This window comes from Ceratotherium simum, chromosome 20 (assembly GCF_057802395.1).
Source record: "Ceratotherium simum simum isolate JZ-2026a chromosome 20, ASM5780239v1, whole genome shotgun sequence".
In the NCBI taxonomy this organism is placed as follows: domain Eukaryota; kingdom Metazoa; phylum Chordata; class Mammalia; order Perissodactyla; family Rhinocerotidae; genus Ceratotherium; species Ceratotherium simum.
This window is the reverse complement of record NC_141919.1, coordinates 22,277,423-22,303,603: the sequence shown is the minus strand read 5'-3', so window position 1 is coordinate 22,303,603 and position 26,181 is coordinate 22,277,423. Positions and strand designations below refer to the sequence as shown.

Here is a 26,181-nt window from a genome sequence, read left to right as displayed (position 1 = left end):
TTAGCATGATGTTTTCAAGTTCATCATGCTGTAGCATCAGTACTTCATTCCTTTTTATTGTTGAACAATAATCCATTGTATGAATATATCACATTTTATTTGTCCATTCATCAATTAATGGACATTTGGATTATTTCCACTTTTTGCCAATTATGAATTATGAATGATGCTATAAATATTCATTAGAAGTTTTTATGTGGATATAAATTTTATTTCTCTTGGGTATATGCCTCAGAGTAGAATAACTAGATCATACGGTAACTCTATGTTTAACCTTTAAAGGAACCAAACTGTTTTCAGCAGTAGCTACAGCATTTTACATCCTCACCAGCAGTGTATGAAGGCTTCATTTTCTCTTTGTCAACACTTGATTATTATCAGTCTTTTTTATTATAGCCATCCTACGAGTATGAAGGTACTATGGACTGAACATTTGTGTCAGCACACTTATTTTGTTAAATTTATTCCTAAGAATTTTATTCTTTTGGATGCTATTTTAAACGGAATTGTTTTCTTAATTTCATTTCAGATTGTTCATCACAAGTGTATGGAAATACAATTGATTTTTGTTTATTGATCTCGTACCTTGCAAACTTGCTGAACTCATTTATTACCTTTAATAGTTTTTTAGTGGGTTTCTTAGGATTGTCTATAAACAACTCATGTCATTTGTGAATAGAGATAGTTTTACTTCTTTTTTTCCTGCCTTTCATTTCATTTTCTTGCCTAATTGCCCTGGGTAGAACTTCCAGTACAATGTCGAATAGGAGAGGTAAGAGTGGACATTCTTGTCTTACTCCTGATCTTAGAAGGAAAACATTCAGTCTTTCACTATAAATATGTTAGCTGTGGGCTTTTTATAGATGCCCTTTATCAGGTTGAGGAAATTCTCCTATGTTCTTATAGCATGTGTTGAGTGTTTTTATCAGGAAGGAGTATTGAATTTTGTCAAATGCTTTTTCATCTATTGAGATGACTGAGTGGGTTTTGTCCTTTGTTCTATTCATATAGTGTATGATATCAATTGATTTTCAGATGTTAAACCAATCTTGCATTCCTGGGATAAATCCTACTTAGCCATGGTATATAATCCTTTTTGTATGTTGTTGGATTCAGTTTGCCAGTATTTTGTTGAGAATATTTACATCTATATTCATATTGGTCTGCAGTTTTCTTGTGATGCCTTTATCTGCTTTTGGTATCAGGGTAATGCCAGCCACACAGAATGAGCTGGGAAGTGTGTGTGTGTGTATTTTTTGGAAGAGTGTGTAAAGGATTGGAATTAATTCGTCTTTAAACATTTGGTAGCATAATACAAAGATGCTAGATAATTTCCACATGCTTGAAAAACACTATGGATTTCAAGATGTGTGGACATTTGTGGACACTCCGAGGTAACAGGAGTTCCAGATGATACATTAGAAACTAGAGCTGTGGTTCCTTACAGGGGTACAGGTACTGAGATGTGTCCCACTGGCCCTTGTACCACAGACAGGCAGGTGTTGGTGAGTCTATTAATCATCTTGGCAGAAAAGGAAGTACTGATCAAGAGCAAGTATTGTTAAAGGATGAGATTTTTCTGAGGTTTTAGCCCCCATGGTAAAGTCTGTGGCAGTATTTCTAATGACTTTCCAGGAGAGTAACTGACAACTCAGCAATCAGGTATTATTGCGTTGCCGAAGGAATGACACTCTTAATTAGTTACCCTCAGGGGGGTAGAGAAGGTACCCTGTGTGCGTGTGTGTCTGTGTGTGTGTGTGTGTTTGAAGAACGTATCTACTTGCTTGAACATAATTACATGATGACCTCTGAACATATTCTACTCTGTTGCTAGTAAAATAACATGGACAATTTTACAAGGAATCAAAACAGATGTCAGGGCTGTTTCCCTAGACATCTCACTAGAAGGGAAATGGAAGGTAGAAACTACTGCTAATGTAAATACTAAAGAGTATTTTCAGAATCACTGAAAGCAGCTCTATTAAAGGACAATTAAGAAAGAGTGTGTGTGTGTTTGTATACGAAGGCAATTTTCTTGGTGCTCAAATCCCCTTCTCAGCACCTTATCAGCATATGGGTCAGGGCACTTTGTGTTGCTGTGGAATTTATGTTAGTTATAAGGTAGAAAATTCTACTGAGAAAACTAAGAGGAGTTTAGTTAGGGTTGAGAGAAGATGAAATTGAAGCCTTGGAACATGAAGCTCTCTAAGGATACACTCAGGACCTGAATTTCTGGAAGGAGGCAGAATTTAGAGCTAAGAACATGAGATATCCACACTGACCTACGAGGTGACAGAGACACGCATTCACTTAGGAATATCAGTATGGACAAAGTGCTAAGACTCCATTTGTCATCACAGTTACACCAACTCAGATGTGCTCCTATAATTGTTTCATGCAGGGATGTCCTGTTTCCTTCACTAAATTATAAGCACTTTGAGAGAACTTTCGATTAGACAAAAGTCTGTAACATACAGCAACGCTGCTATTAATCAGCATACTTTATTCCAGAAACTTCTTCAGCAGAGGAAGAAATACTGTAAGAGTTACAGGCATAAGCTCCCCAGGCAGGGAGAATGTGTGGTGTGGAGAGTGGGCCCTAGTGAGGGCCTCAGGAGACCATGGCTCTGGATTTGGTTCTGCTATGTAACTCTGGGAAAGTTCCTTCAATTCTGTGAGCCTCATCTGAACACCAAAAGGGATGAACCTAAATTATTTCCCAATCCTAATGATCTTGGGATCTGAGTTCCTGAATGGCGAACTCTATGGGGGAGGGAATTTTGTCTGTTTTATGCACTGATATATCTCTGATATACTCCAACACTCAACTGTGTGTGCCCCACGGTGGGCATTCAGCAATTGCTGAATGGAATGTATAACATTTTGGAAGGCATTGTCTCCTCCCATCCAATCAGGTGGGTGATGGTTTTCTGATCCTATAGGTTCATGGAGCATAGGGAGAGAAGGAAAGAAGGGGGTGGTCTGCCACCCTCCCTGTCTGTTGACTTCAAGGCTAGATACTGCCACAGGCCCCTGGATGATCAGGTTTACAAGAGGTGAAAGGATTTATAAGCCCTGGACCTGTGGCATCTCTCTTAGTCTGGGATGATCTCTTTGCAAGAAAACTAACCTGCACGTGTACAACTGCCTTCTCTTCAGAGCCACTTCCTTTGTCAGCATTAAGCCAAGTGGCATCTTGCTGCTGCCACTGTGTGCAAAGATTACCCAGGGGCATGTGTTAAAATTGCTTTGTTCCTGCGGAGTTGACTAATCAAAGCATCCCTGGGAAGCCTGCTATACTAGAATTGGTAAACTCTTCTCAGTGAATAAGTAGCTGAAAAAAGCCAATTATGCTTTCCCTCTCTCCTCCATGCCTTTCTACATTCCTATTGGCACCATTTTTTCAAAACACAGATGCTTCCACCCTTCGGAACGGGTGATTGGTAAAGTTTTTCACCAAGCACAAGAGGTTAGACTGCAATCTTTAGTAAGGGGCATCTTTTTTTTGCTTCATATTCCATTTTAAAGGTCAGACACATACCCTTCCCCTTCGGCGTCCAGGGCAGCAGCCAGTTCAGTGAAGAGAAGCCCAGTGAGAAAGTGCTGCTGGCGGTACTCCGGAGTGAGATCGAACATGCTGGCGATCTTCTGGTCCTGGAAACTGGAGCAGGAGCTTGAGTTCTACAGAAATGCAAGGAGCAGTTCTATGAGTATCAACAACTGGAATTAAAATCATGATGGCTAGTATTTGTTGAGCACGTGCTACGGCCAGGCTTTGTGAGCTCTACCCCGTGAGGCAGGTACCACTAGTATCCCCACATGACAGATGAGGAAGCAGAAGTGTAGGGTGTTCACTTGGCTTTCTCATTCCTACGTTGGGAAAGATGAAAATAAAGCACTCAGGCTCTGTCACAAATGAATACCACGCCCTTCCCCACCCCAAATAAAATATTGAAGATTAAAATCCTAAGATAATATTTGGACATAGGGAAATGGGAACTGGATCCATTGCTGTGGCTATTAGCAGGCAATGCCTCTATAACAAACTGCCCCCTTTATCTAAGACCCCTGTTTACTCAGCTACACTTCTGAGTGTGGCTTATGCACACTGTCTGAATTTCGCTGGCCTGGAACGAAAGTGGTGTCAGGCAGGGAAGCGTCAGATTGACCAGCCCTAGGAAATTCCTGTGCTCTTATCTTGGGGACACACTTAATATTTCACTAGGAAACTCTACAATGTCTCTGGAATTCCTTTATGGTTTGGTGAGGCTGGGTCTGGTCCCTGGGTTTGCTAACTCTCTGGGGCAGTAGGAAGGGAAATGTGGGAGAGGACCTAGGGCAGAGTTAGTATATTTGGAATTACTGCTTGTAAGTCAGCTCTTTCCCAGTTCACATGAAGATGGTCATGCAGTGCACATCTGGATCATGTCATCTGGCATGAATGGCTAAGATTTTTTTTTAAATTAAGAAGATAAGACTTCACCTTTGTGCTAGGATCAAGGAATGTGCAACAGACATAGAACCTAATATTGAGAAATCTTGCCTGCTGATCTGACCTACTGATTTGTCACCTGTAAATGGAATGTGACCATAAAGCAGCATTTCCTTAAAGTTTTTCTAGAGGACACTAGTCCCTTGAGAAATCTATGGAGGGCAAAAAAGAAAAAATGTTTCCATAGTCAAATCACTTTGAGAATCACTGCTTATCATAAACCTCCTACGATTTCCTCCTCACCCCTTGGGCATTTACAATTTACATTAACAAGTGATAGACTCTTGGATGACCTACTACAAAGAAACCAGTTAACACAGGGTTTCCAAAACTTATTTGACTTTGGAATCCTGCATTTGGATAATACCTCTTACCACCCCGTAGAATTTGGGGCCCCCCGAAACCAACTTGAGAAATACTGTTCTACAAAAAAAGACTGGCCACGTCACTCAGAGCCTTGTCTCTAAATATTAACACAAGTGTTACTTTTCTTGCCTGGCGAAGAGCAAGACTTGTTAGAAATACACTCTCTACAAAATAGACCTTTGATTAGTATATAATGAGATATTTTTAGTGTTTCAAGAGCTACGTTCTCTGGAATGTGATTCAAGGTGGACTCATCTTGTGCTGAATTCCATTCCATAACAGCATCAGCAGAAAGTTCTAGGATAGTTCAAAGATATAATGTCCATGTTAAAAACCACTATTAGATCACTTTGGAAGCAATAAAAGGAACCTGCAATTTCATAAATTTTATAGTGCTGGGGTTTAGAAAAAGGGACGTGAGCAAAGGAGACTGTCAAACTAAAGTGGAAAGATGACTAACGTCAGACAAAGGAAGATATGTGACTTTTCTACGAATTTCTAAATTTTCATAGTGCATATGGATTCCTTGCTCTACTTGGTCTCAGCAGGGACCCTTGAGCCTAGGAAGAAACCAATCACCTAGCTTGTAAACGATGAGTTAGATGGTGTGACTTCAGGGAGCATACTGTGTGTATTTGGATCAGTTGATCTGGTTTGAAGAGCTTGATTTCCCTTCTAATTAAGAAGACCAACCTTTATAGGAATAAATGACCACACTAAGCTAATTCAATGAAATAGCTTGAACAATTCTTTCAGTAGCTGATTACCTGGGAAGATATGGAGGGGCAGGGAGATGCTGGAGCAGTATCGGCATTCATGAAGAAGAGGTTCAGATTGAGGTAATGTTCGTGGCTGCAGAGGATTCTCAGGAACTCCAGCCTCATGGAAATGAGCGTTGGAAGGTTGTTGAGCTTGGCTGACAGCTAGAAAGAAAAATGAGAAGAGGAATGAAGTGTTTATTATAAGGTGAATGGTGTTGAGGTTGACAGATACAAAAATATTCTTTCTCCCCAGATTAAGGCAATCAGTTTAATAAACATTAATAGGACAGTGCAACAGATGGCAAACTGCATCACAGGGAAGCCCAGTAAGTTTTCAACTATTACTGTTCCCCTTAATGATTCTAGCCTAAGAGCTGTCAAAATGAGGATTCTCGTCCTGACCCTTGTCAAATCTATAACACCATGGCAAGCCTGGGTTGAAAATAACCTGGAGGTATGTCTTCAGTGTAACATAATATAATTAATATTACAAAAACTCCACTGTGTCTGAGAAACTAAATGAAAAGAATTGACCCCACATGGGGCCACACAAAACTAATGGAATATGACTGGATGACTTTAAGGCCACAAGTGTTCTTTTGTAGTTTCTAATTAAAGGCCCCATTGGGAAGTTCTCAAACCAGTTCCCTAGATGAAGGCATCAAATTACTTAGGAAAGTAGGCAGTCTCTGCAAAAAAAGCCAAATGGTTTGCCCCAAAGCAGGAGAGGAGGAAGAGGAGGAGAAAGAAAGAGAAAGCTGGGAGAGTTTTCAGGAAAAATCTTCCCTTACACAAACAAATCATGAAAAAAGCAATAAGAAGCTAACAAAGGTGACAGTCTGGGAAGAGATCTCTTGCTTCCCTCAGGGGAGTTGACAACTGAAGGACCCAGACTCTGTGCTGCGACTCAGAGGCAGCTTCTCTTAAGGTAAAGTAGGGACATGAGGGTCTTGATGAACCTTGAGCCTCTCAATATATCCTCAAAAACACTCTCCTGCCCCAGCACCGGAAACCGAGCATCTCATCCTTGCAAATGGACACGCCTCCTCTTCATGCACTTTAAGGGAAGTTTTATAAACTATATAATTTAAATGAGCACATATTTTCAGCCATTTTAGGAGAAACCATTGTGTTGTGGCATTTTGCCTATAGAATCAATCTATAGTTAGGCATTTACTTGAAACAAATGAATACCATTATGTATTATGTAAAAAATAAAACATATGAATGCTGTGTAAGAACAGTAACCAGAACCCACACTCTTGTTGATGTGCATTGCTGGCTGATTTTGGACCAACAGGGCCACCAGCAAATTGAACCGGTTAGAACTTGGTCTTATGTCCATCACTTAATGGCCACTCGCAAAGAGTGAGTGGGCCTCAGTGGCCCCACCCAAGCACGGGTGCTCACTTAGTGGCACATTAAAAGTGACATAGAGCAATTGAAAAACTAGATTTGTCTATTCTTAAGACGAATAACAAAAGACTAAGATTATACTCATGGTCACTCATGACAGAATGTTTGAATCAGGTTATGCAAAATGACAAAATCAGAGGACTTGGGAAGATTAGGTCTTGCCCCAGGTATGATGTGCATACTGTATTGAGATAGCTGGGACCAATGACTTAAATCACCACTGACTGGGGTCAGTGATCTTTTTATGCCTGTGTGCTACCAACTGTGCAAAGCAATATCCATGGGTGTCACTGGCAGGCATAGAGCAGAGAATCAGAATGCGAAAGCCTGAGTAAATCTAATCCAGCCTTGTCTTTTTGCAGACCAGGAAGCTACTGCCCCCAATGATGAAGCTCTCCAAAATCACAGAGGGGTTTAATGGCATCACTGCCATTAGAATACAGGTCTCCTAGTCTAAGGCTCTCCAGCAGCTGAGACAGGAAAGAGGGAGAAAAAGAGGGTAAATTATAAGTACACTCTAACTTCAAAGAAAAGGAAAGGATTAAAAAGAGAAAGAGAGAGGGAAAGAAAAAAGAAAGGAAAGAGAAAGAGAAAATGAAACCGTGCATTTGCAGGGCAGACAGATATCTACATTTGATTGCTTTATTTGCCTTTTGTAATGAAAACTGCCCACATGTGAGCAGTGAGGAAGATTCTCTCCTTGACCACACTCCAGTCAGGCTCTTCCAGGCTCTTTTTCAAACAGGCCTGCCCTTGGGCTTTCCTCAAGGGCCCAAGTTTAGCAAGAATCCTGCTAAATCAGTTTAGCCAGAATCCCCCACCCTCGATATCTCTGATATCTGATCTCCCTCGATATCTGACAAAATTCCTCATCCCTCAGCCCCGCAGGCGATGTCTGATCAGCACGGCCTGCCTTGAGCAAGAATCCTGTTAGGTTGGTTTAGCCAGCATCCCCTGATGTTTCCTCTTCGTAATTTTTCATCCACTGACCACCCCTACCATGCTCCTTGGCTATAAATTCCCTTTTCCTTGTTGCATTCAGAGTTGAGACCAATCTCTCTCCTCTACTGCAAAACCCCATCGCAATGGTCCTTCTACCTCCCATGATCGTCCTGAATGATGTCTGCCTTACTGTTTAACAAGTGTCATGAATCATTTTTTTCTTTAACAGCAGCTAACCCTAGGCCTATAGGGTGTTCTAGCATCTTCTTTCCATAGATCCCAACTTAAAATTTTGAAAAACAGATTAACTTATATTTGCAATCCATCCAGTGACCTGTAATCCTCAACACCTAAGAAGGATGGTAAAGAGGAACGGCGTATTCCTCCCCTACTCCATTCTGGGGGAATCGGAAACAGAAGATAATGGTGGCAGGTAGTGGTGATAGTGGCAATGATGGTAGTAGTGGGGGTCAGAGTATTATATGGAAGAAAAAGAGTTGCAACAATGAGAACTGCTATTTACATTACTATCATTGGGACAGTTTGAGGGGGAGAGTGAACAAAAGAAGAATTCCACTTAAAAATCTGGGGAGATGGCACTGATAAGATGCTCTTGGATTATAATATATTTGCTTTGTGCTCAGTGAAATTCAATCTCTTTGACTGATTTTATCAGGGTTCTTTAAAGTCAGAATTTCACAAACGCAATTTAATTAATATGTGAAAAGAGACCTCACACTGTGAATTCTATACCTGGTCAAAGACTGAATGCTAGTTTTGTGTAATTTCTGTTAAATGTTAAACTGAGAAAAGCAGATCATATCACTACCAAATTTCTATTCCCATAGATTAACTTGTTGACTCTTCTGTGGTGCGTTGGTAAATGCTCCAGGAATCCATGTAAACCAGTGTGTCTGGGGATGTCCATGGCACAAAACCAATGACATGAGGAATGGACCACGAAACCCAGAATATACAAGAGTCAAAGTGTCTAACTTGGCAATGAATAAGATAGCACCCCATGGCAGTGAGCATCAGGTCAGATGAGAAGGAGCCAAGGACACCAGGGCTTCAGGGCACACTCACCTGGTTGCAATAATGTTTGATGAGATTAAACACAAAGCCACGATCCATGAGTGAGAGAAGGTCATACAAAAAGAAAGCCAGGCTGATGTTCATCTTTTCTGCCTGTTCATTTTCCTTAAAAACAAACATACAAACACCCAAATCATTTTGTGGTAAACTCTGGTCATGAACTCCCAGGTCCCTGGTGAGAAATTTGGGAGAGGCAGGTCCTACTTCTTAGCCAGTGTCCTTCTGGGAGACACTGGGCAAAGCAGGTAACCCTGTAAATTGCAGCAAATATAATTTAGCTCTTAATTGATGCCATGAGTGTTAGGTTGAATCAAGTAATTCTTTATCTACTGTTAATATTCAGGTATATTACTTCCAGTCTTTTTCCCTACATGCATATTTACATGTATATAATCGAGCTCATTCTCTCTGTACAATGTTGGGTCCTAAATTTTTTCATTCAATATTATATTATGAACATTCTCCTACATTTGTAACATTTCTTCAAAACTAGTTTTTAATGGCTGCCTCGTATTTCTTCATCTACCTCTACCAGAATTTATTTGACTCTGGTAATTACTATTTTGGTAAAACCAACTTGAAATGTCTTCACTATCTTCAATAAGACAGATTCTTAATTTATAAGGATTATTGCAGAAAATCTAATCAGGATAAAAGAATCTGTTTTTACCTAAGGATTTTTTTTTCTCCAATTAGGCAGCATTCCCAGCCAAAGAGAGGTCAGAGTCATACACGGTAGAGTGAACTCTTGCATGAATTGAGGCCAGAGTTTTTGTTTTTATTACTTCTCAGTGCTCATATTTATGAGGGATTTTATAGCACTTTAGAGCAACTGGGGATTCACTTTTTCATGTTTATGTCTTTTATTCTCAGAATGATAAATCAATTTTCTCTGACACTATTGAAAATATGATTTGAAAATATTTTCCTCCTGTTATGATGTGCAGTTTGCAAATTCAGGCCAAGCTGACCAGCCACTGGGATGGATGGAGACCTGATAAAGAAGTTTCCACAGTATCATCAAGGGGCAAGTCCTTGCGCTCCCAGCATCCTCCACATGGGTCACTCCTGGGTGGTTTATGTAACTGTCTGAATGTTCTGGGCTCTGCATCTTCAGTCTTGGCCGTGCTGCTGGCTGTGTGACTTTTGGAAAATTTATCAACCTCACTGTGCCTCATTTTTCATGCCTGCCAAAATGGATGCTCTCACAAAGTTTGCCACGAGAAATAACCAAACAGAAATCTTCTCCTGAGCACATGGTACTATACAAATTCTTAATAACGACAAAGGTTTTAATAATTATCACTGCTGCCTCAACTTTTATAGTTACCTTCTAAAATTTTGTTTTATTTTATTTGTTTCTTAACTTTCTTTTTCGAAATAATTTCAAACTTACAGAAAAGGTGCAAGAATAGTACAAAGAGCTCCTGTCTGCTCTTTACCCAGATTCATTAATACTTGACATTTTGCTGTGTTAGCTTTATCATTCTCTCTATATACACAAATTTTTTTTTCTGAACCATTTGAGAGTAGGTTGCAAATATGCCCATTTGCCTCATAACACTTCAGGTTGTATTTCCTAAGAACAAGAATATTCTCTGTTATATCAACATTGATACAATAACTTAAACTATTGAAATTTCATATTGCAATTTTTTATAGCAATCCCCCAGCCCCACCCCAGGGTCCCGTCCAGTATAATATATGCATTTAGTTGTCATGTATAGGTAGTTACATTTTAATTACTGTTTTAAGATGATGCTTATTTTTCTCTGATTATGAAAATAACATATGCTCAAGGTAAAAAATTTAGAAAGTAAAGAGTAAATGACACAGTTACCTTCTGAGGTTTTACTAAAAGGGCTGCGATCTCCGAGGTAACCACATTAACAATAGTAGTTATGTCATCTTGGAAACGGTCGGAAAAACGAGTCCTCCGAAAATTGTCCCGTTTGTCCATGTTATGTACATACTGGGCCATGCTTTTCACCTACAGAGGGGGTGGCGGAAATGTCAAGATGAAAATTGGTGACCTGCTTGTACACTGTGGAAAGGGGAAAAGGCTGGAAGAAAAGCTCATTAACAATGGACTTTCCAACACTTGATCTATGCTGGTGGTTGCCCAAGCAGGCTCTGGACCAACACACGCTCCTGGCACACAAATGGTTACCATGGTGGCAGGAGGTGGGAAGGGTGTCCTCTTCTTGACCCCAAGTCAGGGGGCTTCCTTCTTGCTGCTGGCAAAGCCAGGGAGCTTAATTCTTTAGCTGCAGCATCATAAGCCTCCTCTTCTCTCAACTGCCCAGGTGCGGGAAGGCAGACTGAGACTGGGCTCCCACAGCCACTTAGGCGTCAATCATAGCACACAACACAGGACATGAAAAGGAACTGATTACGATACTGTTTTTGATGTGAAATGAAGTCATTTCTGTCCCTGAAACTACAGTAAAGAGAAGAGGGAGAAATGTTCCTTTAATCTTGAGTTTCAAGTTGACATAGGGAGCACAGTTTTTCTAAAAACAATTCTACAGTATGCTAGCTGGAAACTTAACCACTACTTGGAATATTGCCTCTAGGAGAAATTACGTTTTGAGTTCTATAAGACTAACATAATGCATATAAAATATATTCACATATATTGTAACATATACCTTGTATATAATATATATACATATATATTATAACATACCTTGTATATAATATATATACATATTACATATGTATATATATATTACATATATTTTTAAAATAAAAATCTATGTGTTAATTGGTGATTGCCTGTGTTATGACCAGTTCACCAGCTTAATGCCTACCACAATTTTAAATCTAGATCATGCTTATTTTTTGGCCTTCTTCCTGGGGCCAGGAGATTGGTGGGTCAATACAGCTTCCTCTGAGACAGTCTGAGGTTGCCTCTTGTCCTTGTTGGAAGTTGCTTAGAGCTATCAGGAACAGTCTGACGGGAAAGACTGGGAGCTCTTGTGGTTGGGTGTCTACCCTCTGAGGTCATTTTTATGACCGCGTCCATGCTAACCAGAGAGTCACTGCAAAAAGAAATGGCCCTGGAAGTTAAACCACCCACATTTGCATGAAGGTGACCCCCTAGGTCAGGGCTGGAAGAAGAGGGGACAAAGACAGCTGTATGGGAAAAACGACCTCCACTCCCAAGAGCGAGATGGGAGAAATTTTATGCACTAATATAGATTTCTAAGAATGCAGCACTGGCGATTTTCATTACCACTGAGACAAACAGATAAAAAACAAAGAAAAGGTAAAACAAGAAGAGAAAAACAGACTGATAGGTTTTATGTGTTTCGTGTTTTAAGATAATGCCATGGCCGGCATGGGGAAAACCTAAGAACATAAAATCCTGAAGCCCAGTGCAAGAACCATGATTTCTCTTTGCTGTTGAGTCCTTCTTGGTTCAGGACACATGGATGGTCTGTACCCCAGAGAGTCTCATACGCTTGGTGGAAGGACCTGAATGAGGAGTGGGAACTGGAACCCATTTTTGTCTGACAAAAGTGTCTTTCTTGCTATGCTCCTAACAAAGGACCTAGGAAGACAAGACCTCTTTGTTTTGGGCTACCCCAATCCTGATTCTCTGCTGGCTAACCCACCCCAGCATCAGGCTTTTGGAACTCACTGTCGTATTTGGCTCCTGCCTGCTGAGTTTGGCCATCCAACAACCAAATAAATAATTCTCACAATACCTTACTTCCAACTAATGGCCTCTTTCCAGACTGTCAGCAACTTGCCAACCACTGTGTCCTTTGGATCTCCAGACAGGAACATCCAGTAGAAATACTGTGGATGCTTGGCCCATTATTTGTAGGGTGGGGTAAGGCAGGAAAAGTTTTCCCCCATATTGGCCTCTGTGGCCCATTCAAAGCAGGGTTACCTCTAAAGAACCACTTGGTGCAGAACTTCACATCCTGAGTAAACTAGGTCACCCATTTACCTCTGGGTCCCCAAAGCCTGGCTCAGCAGTTTCTAGAAGCACGGGGATTTATTCATTAGCAAGTGTGAAATTCACCCAAGGATTGTGTTCAACAGCTCTAATGCCAAAGTGGTTGTTCATTAGCGCTTAGACATTAACACAACCGAAGGGTGTTCAACAGCCCAGGTTGTTGGCTAAGCCCAAGGAGGCTGTCGTTTCTTTCTCTTCAAGCTTCTTGGGAAAAAACTGTTTTGGTTTTTAAATAACTTCCTGGCATCCATAAGGCAAAGGCACAAACAATGTGTGGAGGACTGGGCACCCAGTCTGAGTCTGAGATCAGTTTCCTTGCAAAGTTCTGGTTGGGGTTGACAGTTTCCATTCACCCCCGCCCCAGCCCCTGGGTCCATTTCTTGCCCTTCTCTGTCTATCCCTGAACCTTGAGAAGCTGATCTTTATGGACTATGTCACTCAGGACTCCTTGTCCTTGGGCTTCTAGTCGGAGTTGGCCAAGGGGAGGCACCGCAGGGCTCAGTGAGCAGGAGAATAGAGAGGTCTGGGTGTCTATCCACTCCCTGGCCCTCATCCCTGCCACAGTGTGGTTCTGGCAGGAGCTACATTTCTCTAACACTCCAGCTCCTGTGATGTGGCGCCTCTTCTTTGCCTCAGCTGTCTCTCGGCCCCAGTTACACTGCTCCCTACCCTTGCTTCTTTAGAGCTAGGATAAAGGCTTCCGGCACTTGCTACCCGCCGGGTGCCTCACCAACCCTTATCTGCTCTTGTAACCTTGCGTCCACCCTGGGCAGAGGCCCTTTGATAAATGTTTTTCAGTTAACCCCTTTGAGTAATGCCAACGCTGTCCTGCCAGGACCCTGACAGACTTAGGTTAGCACCTGCAGAGCCCTGGGTAACCAGTGTCTTGTGTGACCTGCACGTTCACCAACCCCCTCCTTGTGCTCAGATCAGCAAGAGCTTTCTTTTCAACGACCTCATCTGTCGACCACAAGGGACTTCTAGTGGTAAGGAGAGCTATCAGCTCTAGCTTTTGCTTTCTCTCCTGGGCCCACCGAGACCTAGTAAATAAATGTGGAAGATCAAAAGCAATTTTCACCTTTACCATGGCTCCTCGTTCCTTGCAATTAGGGGCAGAGAAGTGGTACTGACAAAGATTTAGGCAGACTTAGAAACTCCTCGTTATGGCCTCCGCCTTTCCTCCAAACCCATCTGTAAGTTGGGGATGACAGAAAACTCCCGCCTTAAATGAGATAATTCTTAAAATGGTGCCAGACATGTACATACTAAGATGCTCAATACATTTTAGATGTTATAATTTCTCCTTCTGCAGGGACGCCAGCTGTTACTTGGATTATATGAAGGACAGAGTCATCGTTACACCTGCAGAGAATGCAAACTTGCCTTCAAAGGAGAGCTCTAGGATGCCATGTGGAGCCACTCAGGCCTAGCAATGCTGAGTTCCTTCTGATTGGGAACGTGATAATACCAGTAGCACTGCATTAAAGTTGACTTCTGAATACAAAGGTTTTGCATGTTGTTAGTATGTCAGGCTAAGAAAATGTTTTATAACTTTGAGCTTCCAAGGAGAGGCAGAGGAAAAGAGCCTGGACTTACAAGTTGTGGAATTCATGCTCTGCCCTCACTGGATTAGAGGGCTGGGCAAACCTCCACTGAGCAATGCGGATAACTCCTCAGGGTGGTTATCACACACGGCTTTACCGAGGTTTCAAGGATGCATTAACGGTTCCCTAGAGCTGCTACTGAAACCCTCAGGTAGCAGTCTGAGAACCACCATCCTAGGGGCTTGGTTCTCCAGTCTAACAGCTGTAGTGCTTATAATATATAACTATTAAATAAGATCTAAAAGTGATTAGGTGAAGTGTGTGTGTATATGTGTGTGAGTAAATGACATAAAACATCTTCAAATTGGGATACTGCTTCCCTTTGGGACTTTCTTCTATGAGATTCTATAATACCAAACTGAGTTTTTGCTTGTCTTTTTTTTTATTTGCAATTTGACAGATGAACTCAGTTTAGGATTCTTTGTCGGAATTATCCATAGATGGGTTATGCCCCAAGTGAATCTTCCCTAAACTTGGTGGTGGGAGGGATGGGTAAGTAGAAGCAGGATGTACGGGGCAGGAAGTGTTGGTTTTGATACTTCTCATGCCTCAAGAAAGAGGTGTGTGTGTGTGTGTGTGTGTGTGTGAGGAAGATCAGCCCTGAGCTAACATCTGCCAGTTCTCCTCTTTTTGCTGAGGAAGACTGGCTCTGAGCTAACATCCGTGCCCATCTTCCTCCACTTTATGTGGGACGCTGCCACAACATGGCCTGACAAGTGGTGCGTTGGTGCACGCCTGGGATCCGAACCCGGGCTGCCAGCAGCGGAGCGTGTGCACTTAACCGCTACCACGGGGCTGGCCCCAAGAAAGAGTTTTATGACCAGTCCATTTCCTCCCAGAGCATAGAGCTCATGTCTCACTGTTAATGCTATTGTCCCAAGACTTGTGAGCTGCAGCCTCCCATCTTAATCAGCTTGGCTTTTAGAATGCAAATCCTGGTGATGGCAGGGTACAAATTCGGAAAGACCCCTAGCTCTGTTTAGGTCTCACAGAGCAGAGGTGGTGTGGACCGGTGGATCTTCAGTGTGCTTAGAAGTCACCTAGGAAGACAGGTAAATGCACACTGCTGGCTTCCACTCCTTCTCATTGCATTCAGTAGTTCCAGAAAGGGTCTCAAGAATCGGCTTTATTTTTACTAAGCACCCCCAGGTGATTCTGTTGCAGGGATTTGAGACTGTGCTTTGAAAAGACAGCTCTCCAGCAAAACCTTTCTCAAACTAGGGGTTGGAACTTGGTGAAACTCTAAGGATTTGAAAGCTGGCTGAGTTTCTGTGGCATTGGCCTGACTTCTTTAATCTTATTGCACATCACTCCCATTTCCTCCCCAGTGTGTGTTTTATATTTGTTTCCTTGGACCTCGTTGTTCTCAGTGTCCTATTGTTCAGTATTTTTCCCTTTTCCGTGGCTTGAACTTGCATAGATAAGCCAGGGCCCAGGTGGAAATCCTATCATCTCTCTCTCTCTTCCAAAAAAAATTATTCACTTAATGTCACAGAGGAAAAACCCAGTAAATATAAAGCTAACTCTATTACTAAATCTCAATCCACTCCTTATCCTCTGGATTGTTTGTATGTGCATTTTCTTGTAGTTGGTGTCTGTGTTTTTATACCTTTTTTCACTTAACATCATATCACAACACATCTCCATTTATCAACGGTGACAAAATGCTTATTGTGGCTTTATGGTAAAATCCTTTCACTTCCAGTAATAATTAAACAAAAAAGAAGTATTATTCTCTCTGTTTTAAAATTAAGGCATATGATTGTACCTTTTGATTTTATGCTAGAGATCAGATAGAAGTTGAAGGTGAACAGTTTGAGTTTCATTTATTTTTCCCCCCAAGAAATATTAGTTGGTGCTTATATGATGCCAAGCTGTGTTCTGGGCTAGTGAGAGGATAGTGAAGAAGATAGACCCAAATCCTAGAAACCTAATAGGCAAGACAGAAAAACATTTATAAACTGTGATAAGTGCTAGGACGAAAATAGAGTGTTTAAAAAGAGAACAATGGAGTGGAAGACATATTACAGCACAGGTGGTCAGAAAAGGCCTCTCGGAGGTCGTGACGTTAAAGTTAAAACCCAAAGAGAAGCACCCAAAAAGTGTGTTCATGGGGAGATGAAAGGTGGGGAGGGTTATAAACCAATGTTACTGCAATAAACAAAAAATTAAAAAAAAAAAAAAAAAGGTGGGGAGGGGGCTAGAATCTGAAAAAGGTTTTGAAGCTGAAAAGGCCTTGGCATCATCAAAGACCCCAAATGGGAACAATGTGGCTGAATGAGGCGGGAATACGGCATGAGATGAGGTTAGAGATGAAGGTAAACAGAATCATACAAGGACTTTTTAGGCCATGATAAAATTTTGCGCTTTATTTCCAGTACCCTGAAAGTCACTGAAGGGCTTTAAAGAAGAGAGTGACCTTATCTTGTTTAATATGGGCAGCCCCGTGCAGAATGGATGGGCTGAGGGCAGAAATGAACGCAGGCGGGGGAAAGAGGAGGCTATGGCAAGAGGCACATGTGAGATGACGGTGGCTTGGCCAGGTGGGGAGCAGTGAAAATGGTGAGAAGCAACAGGCTGGAGGTAGATTTTCAAGGTAGAGTCAACAAGATTTGGCAGAATATGGATGGAGGGGTGAGGGGGAGTTAGATTCCAAGGAATGATCCCAGGTTTTCAGCAGGAGCAACTCAGTGGATAAAATGTCAGCTCCCGATACGGGAAACTTCACTGCCTTTCTGCAATGTGCTTTTCATGCCCTAGTGAGCATAGATGTAAACATGTAAGAGTCTCACCAGAAGCTCAAAGAAGAACCAGGCGTACTTGAAGACTGTCTCTCTCACCATCCCGGTGCTGACCACCATCTGCAGGGCAAGCTCCTCGTGGAAATGCTGCACAACAACCACAAAAACCAGACTATGACGGCAAGTGCTTTACACACCAACACCTCTTTCCTTCTTTACCAGCTGTAATAGCTTGTTAGTTACTAACACATGTGTCCAAGATGTCCTAGACCACAGGTGGATGGTCAGTGCTGAAATAACCTGAGACTGGAGGGCATTTTAGGCAGGTAGGAGAAGGCCGCTGGTGGTATCGTACAGGAGAGCTGGGTTTGAAGGGATGGCCTCAGCATGGAGTGACGCCGATTCTGGGGTAGCAGTCAGACCTGGGACTGTCTGTTACTATCAGATTCTGCTGCAAACCCTCTGTGTGACCATGTGCAAGCCATTCCTCTCTTTGCCCTCAGTTTTCTCATCCATCAAGTTGTTTGACAGCAGTGGCTCCTGAACGTGAATGTGCATCAGAATCCCTTTGAAGGCTCGTGAAGAAACAGACAGCGGGCCCCACCCCTAGAGTTTTGGATTCGGATTAAGTCTGGGGCAGGGCCTGAGAATCTGCATTTCTAGCAAGTTCCCAGGTGATGCTGACACTGCTGGTCTGGGGACCACAATTAGAGAATCACTATCTAGATGGTATCTAAATGCCCTTTCAGATTGGACGATTCTTGTTTTTATATCCATGATGGCTTTGTGGGAAACGTGATGGGTTGGCTTATGAGTAGATCCTCTGCCTTAAAAGGAGTAGTGGTAGTGGCCTGAACTCACAGCTTCTAAATTGCTAGGTCCCAGGAACAGATGCTTGTAAGTTCCTCAGCTCCACTTTACGTCTACGCTTCTCTTCAAGTCATCTGACTGCCTGACAGCAAATGTGGCAGACGGTGACTTTAGTGCCTTTTGTATCTTTCCCATTCCCTAGTGTATCTGGCTACTTGTTAATGTTCTTGACAACAGTTTTGATGGGGAAGTTCAAGACTAAAGGTGGGGTGCCCAGCTCATCTCAGTTTGCCTGGCCTGTCTTGGTCTTAAAATGGAAAATCCTGCATTGCAGGGATGCCCTCAGTCCTGGGCAAACTGGGATTGTTGGTCACCCTAACTAACATAAAAAACGATGTCAGGGCATTTTCTATGGATTTCATTCATCTAATGACCACAAAACCTAGAATAAATACAGACGAACTAATTTTTTATTGTTCCGTGGATAAGAAAGCTAAAACTACTTGAACACCCTAATATCATACCCTAGGGTACTAGCTTATGTGGTAAAGTTTTAAATTCAACACCTAAAGCAAAAATTGATTACAGCAAAGATTGCCCTTGACAAACCTTTAAATTACCCACAATGTACAGTATGCATGCAACACAACTTACTAATTCTTATGAACTTCAAAATTTGAGAGTTACTCAGCTGAACTAAAAGGGACAAATGGAAAATCTATGTGCAGGTGTCTGAATACTCTGACTATTTACATCCAAAGCCAGTTAATGGTGATGAACAGAGCATGTCAGTGTTTCAGCTTGTCAGATGTGCCACTTCCCTCTGCCAGGTGAGCCAAACCTCTATAACCTTAACACACGTTAATACACGTGTCTGCTGATGTGAGACTTAAGTGAAGCCCCTCCATCTGGGAGAGGTATGAGGCTGAGTGTTAATCTAGCAGGTCACCTCAGCGTGCACACGATGTAACTCGGCTACACCCAGATCTTCCCACTGTAAGAAAGACATGCTCCACCAGCTTCAAAGGTAACCTCTGGAAAATAGGTCAGTTTGCCTGCCAGAGTCTTATGGCAAGAAGAGATTAGAGGAGGCTAAGCCGCTTCTTAAAGTAATTTATGCTGCTTACTGGGCAACATTCTTACAAGAACACCGTGCTCTGGAGGTTATAGAAAATAGCTAAGCAGTTAAACCTTGTTTGCTGAGCTATTAAAGAAACACACTGGCTAAACCTCCCTCCGAAATGAAATGATTCCCTTCTGGCGATGAACATGACCAGAAACAAAGTCAAAACAAGGTAATGGCAGAACCAAACATGACTGTGCCCAGAAGAAATCAGGCCCTGCCTTAAGGAAGGCAGGCAGGAGGCAAATCACGGTTTTTAAGAAGGAAAATGGTACTCGTAACCAGTCACTGCAAAGCCCAATGCTAAGTTTTAGAGTAACTGAAAAATTTATTTTCAGCACTTAGCCATATCTTCTTTCATTTCTTCTTTTATAATTAACTCCCGGTACCCCTCCCCAGACATACGGTGCCCGGATTACTGCAAAGTCTGCAGCGCAGGGTTGGCAGGGCCTCCCCACACATGGTCCTTCCTCCACCTACTCCGAAGTAAGCCGGGCTCCGGCTCATTCCCTCCTTGCCTTTTTAATAAACATTTCCCTGTGGTGTCAGCTGTTGTAAATGGCTTCCTCTGTTACCCTTCCAATCAGCATATTTACATATTAATAGGGGTCTTGAAAGACACTTAAGACGTTAACTTAAGTAACTCCTATAATGGTGCAACTCTTGGGTGCCTGGCAGAGGAGAAGACTTGTGACAGACGGCTCCTTTTCCCTCCACCCCTTAGACCACACAGGCTGTGATTACAATTGGAGAATTTTAATATAAGGAGTTCTGGTGAGCAGTTTAACAGCTTGTAAAGTCTCTGAACTCATAGGTAAGGCCGATTAGAAAGAATTACGAGGAAGTATTTCATGTGACTTGATATAGTATTTGAATAAATGATACCTAATTATTGCCATTTACTTTTGTTTAGGATGAGCTGTCCCCAGCTCACCTTCTACTAAACAAGAAGCTAATAGAGTAGTTCTCAAAGTGTGGTCCCTGGACCAGGATCAGCTGGGAACGTCTTAGAAATGCAAATTCTTGGGCCCCACTTCAGATCTATTGAATCAGAAACTCTGGGGGTGGGGTCCGGCAATCAGTTTTAACAAGCCACCCAGGTACTCTTGATGCACAGTAAATTTGGAGAACCACTAATTAATAGGTAATTAGGTGGTCAAAAAATGGAGAATAAGAGACAGGCTGCAAATGTGTGTGTGTGTGTGTCTATTAGGAGGACGGGAACAAGGCAGCAGAGCACTTTGATGGTGGCTATTTTCAATTACAGTGAGAGGGCATGGGCAAGTTATCCTGCCCTGCTCAGTACCTTTTTTTTTTTTTTCTGTGAGGAAGATCAGCCCTGAGCTAACATCCATGCTAATCCTCCTCTTTTTGCTGAGGAAGACCGACTCTGAGCTAACATCCATTGCCTAATCCTCCTCCTTTTTTTCCCCCAAAGCCCCCCAGTAGATAGTTGTACGTCATAGTTGCACATCCTTCTAGTTGCTGTATGTGGGACAGGGCCTCAGCATGGCGGGAGAAGCAGTGCGTCGGTGTGCGCCCGGGATCCGAACCCGGGCTGCCAGTAGCGGAGCGCGTGTACTTAACCGCCAAGCCACGGGGCCGGCCCCCTGCTCAGTACCTTTTTGCTGGCTGGCCTTGGGGCTGCGGTTGAACTTGGAACATCGTTATTGCCAGAGCAATAGTAAGACATCCGGTTGCAGTTGCGATCAGGAATCTGAAATAGACAAACCATGACTCAACAGTCCGCTGACAGTGGTCCATTGGAATGATGAGCCAGCAGTCTGGAAATCAGAACCTCAGAATTCATTTTAAATGTATTTCTTATTTTTTTCTGGTTACAAAGGTAAAACAATTGCCATAAATAAATATAAAACAAAGAAAAGTAGGTGAAGTTTCACTTAATTCCACTTGCTCCTGAAATAATCACTGTTAACAGTTTGGTGTGTAGTAACCTATAGTTAAAACCCAGTTAAGTACCAAGGAGGTGCTGAATAGTCCCTTCAACATTCTAAGAGTCTCCGACTTATTGGGAGAGCAGGAAAAAATGTGTGGAAACAGTGCCTCTTTGTGGGTTAGTATGGTACTGAACCTAGTCTCCTAAACACTGTATTTAAGAGATTGTCAAAAACCACTTCTGAAAGGAAGGATTATACTCTGTTCTTTTAGTTGGACAAAATTTTCTCCCCTTGCTACAAAATAATTGGACAATTCTTAACCCAGTCCACATAGAAATTTAATATTTTGTCTTATTAAAGGAAACTGTAACGATCAAGGCTGTCAATGATAATTACAGACCACTTCTCGCCTGGGCAACCAGAAAACGATACTGCTTAAAGGGACCTTAGATATGAGGTTGAACCGTGGTGTGCTGGAAAGTCATTAACAACCAGCTCTCGGGAGGAGGGGCTGATTTGGAGCATTTGTCAATTTCTGTGCTGTAAATGCTTCCATCATGGCTGATCTCAAGTTAACACGACGTCACTGAACACAGTGTTGGGAAGCGATGTGCAGTAGCAAACCATTATATAGTATTTTCACCATATAGATACATTAGACATAACCTCAAGAACACAGATAATAGTAAAATGTAGTAAAATAATTAGGAAAGGATGAGGTTTAAGTACTACCTTTCTAAAGTGGAATAATTTTAGATTTATGGACAAGTTGCAAAGGTGGTACAGAGAGTTCTTATGTACCCTTCACCCAGTTCCCCTTAATGTTAATATCTTATGTAACTACCGTGCATTTGTCAAAACTGAGAAATTAACATTGGCACATTATTATTAACTAAACCACAGACTATTCAGATTTCATCAGTGTTTCCACTAATGTCCTGTTTCGGTTCCAAGATACAATCTAGGATACCACGTTGCATTTAGATTATCTTTGTCTTTAATACAACTTATTTGTTAGTTTATATAATTTAATTTTTAATAATGTCTGTGTTTAATAACTGATTCAAAAAATTCCTGAAAATTTTAACAGTCAGCTCTCAGAAACTGGTGTGAGCCAGCTCTAGCACATCCCTGGTTGATTCTGTAAATCAAAAAGGAGAGAATATCAACAATTTCATATGTGCAACTGATCATCAGTATCTCTAAGAGTGGACCCACAGGGCCGGTCCTGTGGCTTAGCGGTTGAGTGCTCGCACTCCGATGCTGGCGGCCCGGGTTTGGATCCCAGGCGCGCACCGATGCACTGCTTCTCCGGCCATGCTGAGGCCGTGTCCCACATACAGCAACTAGAAGGATGTGCAACTATGACATACAACTATCTACTGGGGCTTTGGGGGAAAAATAAATAAATAAATAAAATTTAAAAGAGTGGACCCACAGATGACACTTAAGTTCATCCAAAGTCCAGACCCTCTACGGAGATGAGGAAAATGAGGCCCAGGCCGGGAACTGGCTTGTCTATGACCACACATGGTGTCAGAGCCAAGACCCAACCCTGGTCTCCAGACTCCATTTCTCACAACATACTATCTCAAGAGGGTGGACTTTATAAGGGAAACTATGTCAAAACCTAGAGAGTTTGATTTATCCTAACCAGGGGAAATAATATTACTCTAAAAGCTTAGCTACCCTGAGGCCATAGATAACTGGAAAGAAAATTCAGACTAAGAATTCATGGTAGCTTTGTGAAAAAAATCCACTGAGTTATACACTTTAAAAGGGTGAATTTAATAGTATGTGAATTATATCATAATTAAAAAAATTTTTTCAAATGAGAGACATCCTACAAAATACCTGACCAGTACTCCTCAAAACTGTCAAGGTCATCACAAAGAAGGAAAGTCTAAGAGCCTGTCAAAGCCAAGAGGATCTTAAGGAGATATGATTAGAAAATATAGTGTGGGATCCTGGATGGGATCCTGGAACAGAGAAGGGACATTAGGGAAAAACTGAGGAAATCTGAATAAAATATAAACTTATAGTTGATAATATATCAATATTGGTCCATTAATGGTGACAAATGTATCATTCTACAGTAAGATGTTAATAACAGGGAAACTGGCTATGGAACATACAAAAACCTTCTGTACTATATTCACAATAATTCTATAAATCTAAAACTGTTATAAAAGAAAAAGTTTATCAAGAAAAAGCAAAGAAGCCACGGCAGGAAAAACAATCTAGGGCAAGTCACCAACCCTCTCAGGATCTTAGTTTCTATTTATAAAATCTGGCTTTGCTCCTTGGGATTATTATATGGGAAAATCATTCTATGGATGTTAAATTAATGTAAAAGGCAGATATTAAAAAACAAAACAAAATAAAAAAACGACCTTTCTAGGCATCAAAAAAAAGAAAAAAGTTAAAGCTAAATTTTTTTCCGTGAAAATAAAATTCACGGTATTCACTGACTCCATGGGGTGAAACCAGCTATGCTCTAAACACTTCCTACCGAGTTAACCAACTCTGAGCAGATCCTCAAATGCCAGCCTTGCCTCTGCATCTTTCAGAATGGTCTCAATCACTTCAAAAGGAAAGAACATTAATAACTCTAACGCTGAGCATTAAAGCGTTTGACCAACACAGTGGGCACCAGCAGTGGGTGATTTTGTGTTGTTTTTCCAAGTGTTAGTTAAAAATAAAAAAGCCTGCATCACTTTCCAGGGTTTGACATCTTCCCTACCTTTGAAGACATGATGTTGTTAACTTCCTCATCTGCTGCAGAATGTGTCCCCGCGAGGTCTGGGTTACTGCTGCTCATCACCCGGGCCTGCAGCAGCTTTGAACTCACAGCAGCAGCAGACGTGCGTCCATACGTGTGGTAGCGAGGGTCAGGCAGAGCGACGGGGCCACCTGCTCCCACCAGGTACAGATACGTGAACAGAAAGAGGACCAGAGTCACTTACTGGGCTTGAGAAGTAAGTGAAGAGGCATGTGGTAGATAGGGGAATGAAATCCCACTAGATTAAGTCTTGGAATTAGGGTCTTATCAAATGCCTAGGGGAGGCCTGGGAGGCAATGTTTTGGGGGTAGGTAGATAGGGTGTAAGGCAGTAGGGAGAGGTGAGGACTGTGGTAAACTGGAAGCATATGCCTCATCCAAAGGCAGGGGCTACTACTCAGCTCCAGCCTATTATTGCCAGGGGGAAACAGCCCCCAGGGTTGCCAGAGCTTCTGATTTCTCAAGACAAGCTGGAAATGTGGATATTTTTAATATATTAATATTTATATGATGGGAACTTTTTAAGTCATGCAATAAAGTTCTGTAAGATTTGAAAATCCAAGGAAGCATCTGAACTTTATGAGGATAAGTATATACCATATATCAATGTTCTTCACCTTTAAGTATTTACATGTCTTCAAAAGTTATTATGTGAGTATAAGATATTACCAGTATTTTAAAAAACTCAATCGAAATTACAGATTTCCTTGAAATGAGGCTGCATGGACTAATAAAAATGCCAAGTGTCTTCATTAGGGCCTGGAATTTTGTGAACTTGTTGATGCTACTTTTTATATCGTGCTGACCAGAAGTTCTGGTTGATTATTACCTATGTAAATAATTAAGAAGAGTGGAGAAATGGATTATTATTATTTCAAAAGTTTAGTTTGGGGGAAATGAGAAAAGGGATTCACTTTTCCATAATGAAAAGATTAGGAATCACTGCTATCAAAGATCTATTATTTTCCTTATCATTATTATCCTAGAATCCTGTTGTCACTCGTTCATCTTTTAAAAAAGAGATCCTCAACTGAATCAGAAGTCACCAACTGGGTAAAGACCAGTGAAGGATTATCAAACAGGTAGAAAAAATAAGTGCTTAGAGCATAAAGAAAGGGAGGGAGTCAGGAAGAAAGCAAGAGAGAAAAATCTAGAAATAAACTTTTAATTTCGGTATTCATGTAAGTTTTGTGTCATTCTGAAAAATGAAAGTTAACTTTCGGGCTTTTTATGTTATTTTGAATTATGTGGCGGTGGGGCGGGGTGGGGTGAGAGCGCTCTGCCCACCAGACTCCCATGCTCGGGGCACCGCTACCTGACTTGGGCAGGTCCCTCTGCAGCTCCGGGAGGCGGAAGACGTAGTGCACGTAGGAGGCCAGCAGGCAGTTCCTCCCGTGCTGATCCTTGCCGAGGTCCTTGCTGTTGTGCAGACTGTTGGCGATGGCCACCACGGACTCAAAGGCAAACTGGGAGAAGTTGGCTGAGGAAGCAAGAGAAAAATGGGCGGCCCCACAGTCAGTCCTTAATGAACCTGAGGTAGAATGTTCTCCAGGGCAATGACAAGGAGTCCTGACCACTGACCAACAGAACCAGGCTGGTTGAGACGATGGCCTGGGGCGGGGTGAGTTGTTTTAGTAAGCTCCAGCATGCTGGCTCTGCTCACCGCAAAGGACTCTACATTTCCTCCTTCATCTTCCTCCTCCCGCCAGCGCATGGCAAAGCCATGAGATGGTCCAGACATCCTCCCCTTTCTAAACCATGCTGTAAACTGGCGCTACTCAGTGGGGTCTGCACCGACGTTATCACCCGGGAGCTTGTTAGAAATGCAGAATCTCAGACCCCACCCCAGACCTCCTGAGTCAGCATCTGCATTTTAACAAGATGCCCAGGTGATTCATGCATACTGTGGTTTGAGACGCTTGTTGCACAACACAGATTCTTGGTGTACGGACTAATCTAAAAACGAGGGGCTGGCCCAGTGGTGTAGTGGTGAAGTTCGCGTGCTCTGCTTTGGCGGCCTGTGATTCGCAGGTTTGGATCCCGGGCACAGACCTACACATGGCTCATCAAGCCATGCTGTGGCGGCATCTCACATACAAAATAGAGGAAGATGGGCACAGATGTTAGCTCAGGGACAATCTTCCTCAAGCAAAAAGAGGAAGATTAGCAACAGATGTTAGCT

General features: G+C 42.1%; 1 protein-coding gene across 3 annotated transcripts in view; it reads right to left on the bottom strand.

Annotated features, from left to right (window-relative positions):
• Window positions 1–26,181, bottom strand: part of DOCK8 (dedicator of cytokinesis 8) — a 204,188-nt gene that overhangs the window by 45,248 nt on the left and 132,759 nt on the right. For 2 of the 3 annotated variants that reach the window (XM_087444521.1, XM_087444523.1), the window contains 8 exons: window positions 25,315–25,479; window positions 23,962–24,131; window positions 20,942–21,037; window positions 17,439–17,534; window positions 10,913–11,062; window positions 9,064–9,177; window positions 5,626–5,781; window positions 3,542–3,681 (listed from right to left, as the gene is read on the bottom strand). In XM_087444521.1, coding sequence (XP_087300647.1) covers window positions 3,542–3,681; window positions 5,626–5,781; window positions 9,064–9,177; window positions 10,913–11,062; window positions 17,439–17,534; window positions 20,942–21,037; window positions 23,962–24,131; window positions 25,315–25,479 — 1,087 coding nt within the window. The remainder of the gene's footprint in view (window positions 1–3,541; window positions 3,682–5,625; window positions 5,782–9,063; window positions 9,178–10,912; window positions 11,063–17,438; window positions 17,535–20,941; window positions 21,038–23,961; window positions 24,132–25,314; window positions 25,480–26,181) is intronic. The other variant, XM_087444522.1, reaches the window with a different exon arrangement.